This window comes from Rhincodon typus, chromosome 41, assembly GCF_021869965.1.
Source record: "Rhincodon typus isolate 14 chromosome 41, sRhiTyp1.1, whole genome shotgun sequence".
In the NCBI taxonomy this organism is placed as follows: domain Eukaryota; kingdom Metazoa; phylum Chordata; class Chondrichthyes; order Orectolobiformes; family Rhincodontidae; genus Rhincodon; species Rhincodon typus.
The window spans coordinates 4,899,385-4,900,948 of record NC_063372.1 but is presented as its reverse complement, the minus strand read 5'-3'; the positions used below and the strand labels follow the sequence as shown (position 1 = coordinate 4,900,948).

General features: G+C 41.1%; 1 protein-coding gene across 3 annotated transcripts in view; it reads left to right on the top strand.

The window, feature by feature from the left end:
* Positions 1-1,564, top strand: part of esyt1a (extended synaptotagmin-like protein 1a) — a 129,581-nt gene that overhangs the window by 99,358 nt on the left and 28,659 nt on the right. For all 3 annotated transcript variants that reach the window (XM_048618902.1, XM_048618903.1, XM_048618904.1), the window contains one exon: positions 996-1,067. In XM_048618902.1, coding sequence (XP_048474859.1) covers positions 996-1,067 — 72 coding nt within the window. The remainder of the gene's footprint in view (positions 1-995; positions 1,068-1,564) is intronic.

Below are 1,564 nucleotides of genomic sequence, written 5' to 3'. Positions count from 1 at the left end.
ATCCAATTACTGTCCCTTCATTCTATTCTTGATTATCAGCAAAATGATTGAAAGGGTCATAAACCGTGCTATCAAGTGACAATTGCAAAGGAAGATTGCACTGAGACTGTTTAGGTTCTGACCTTATTACAGCCTTAGTTCAAACATGGACAAAAGAGCTGAATTCCAGAAATAAGCTGAGAGTGAGTGCCCTTGACATCAAGGCTGCATTTACCTGTGTGCTGTCAAGCAGCCAAAGTTAAACTGGAGTCAGTGGAGATCAGGGGAAATCTCTCCACTGGCTAGAGTCAAATCTGGCGCATAGGAGATGGTTGTGGTTGTTGGAGGTCAGTCACTGTAGCTCCAGAATATCTCTGCAGGAACGTCTCAGGGTACTGCTCTAGGCCCAACCATCTTCAGCTATTTCATCAATAACCTTTTCCTATTATAAAGTCAGAGTGGGGATGTTAACCAATGATTGCACAATGTTCAGCACCATTTGTGACTCCTCAGATACTGAAACAGTCTATGCCCATATGCAGCAAAACCCTGACAATATCTGGTTAGGTTGTGGATGTGGCTAATGGGCCATTTCATATTATCCTTGTCATCAGAAGAGGTCAAGATTGCTCAGAGGGGGCCTCAGAAATCCTTGAGGCCATAGTTGCATCCCTAAACCCGAAAAAGGAATTTTAAAAGTATGTAAACCTACCTCCTTGAGAGACTTCAATCTGCTACCTAGCCTAGGTCATGATCAAACCTGATATACAACCATTGAAAAAGAACCATGTCAGTTTGAGCAGGTATCCTTAAATTGGTGAAATTCATGGCACTCAGCTGGTGGAAGTTCTAGTGGAATTTTAATTTCCCACCTTCCTGGTTTCCATTCCTTCTGTATTTCTGTCTGGCCATTGTTTCTCTTTTTTGTCTCTACTTTCTCATTCTTCCTCTTTCTCAGTTCAGTATTCCCCCTCCAGGAGTTGCTGTTTCATGATCTCTCTTCTTTTTATCCACAGCTAAAGCAAGGAACCAGGGAACCGAATGCGCTGGTACAGGTCTCATTATTGGACAAAACCTTTGAGAGCAGGGTATGTATGAACACTATCCAGGTCCATTACTTAAAGTCAGTAGAGTGCAGTGTAACTTAGAGTAAGGAAGAACTGCTACCATGTTCTCCACAATACCCCTTTGCACAGCTCCATCATTGTCATTAGTTCCATGTGCAGAATTTGCTGTCCTTCATATTTTCTGCTCCTTCCATTTACATTGCGGTTCATGTCACATACTCTCTAGCGTGGCATACAGTCCATGCAAACACACATTAAATAATGGAGTATGTACATACCTAGCAGAATTAACTAAACATGATCTCCTTAGTGTTATTTTGGCTTCTTATTTAATAATTTTTCTGCATTTTGAGTTTAAATGACTTTGGATACCTGGATTTTTTTTTTTAAGAGGATTAAAAAGTTACATCGGAACTTTTTTTAAACAAGGCATTTCTTGGGAACCGAGATAGAAGGAACCGTAGATGCTGGAGAATCTGAGATAACAAGGTGTAGAGCTGGATGAACACAGCAGGCCA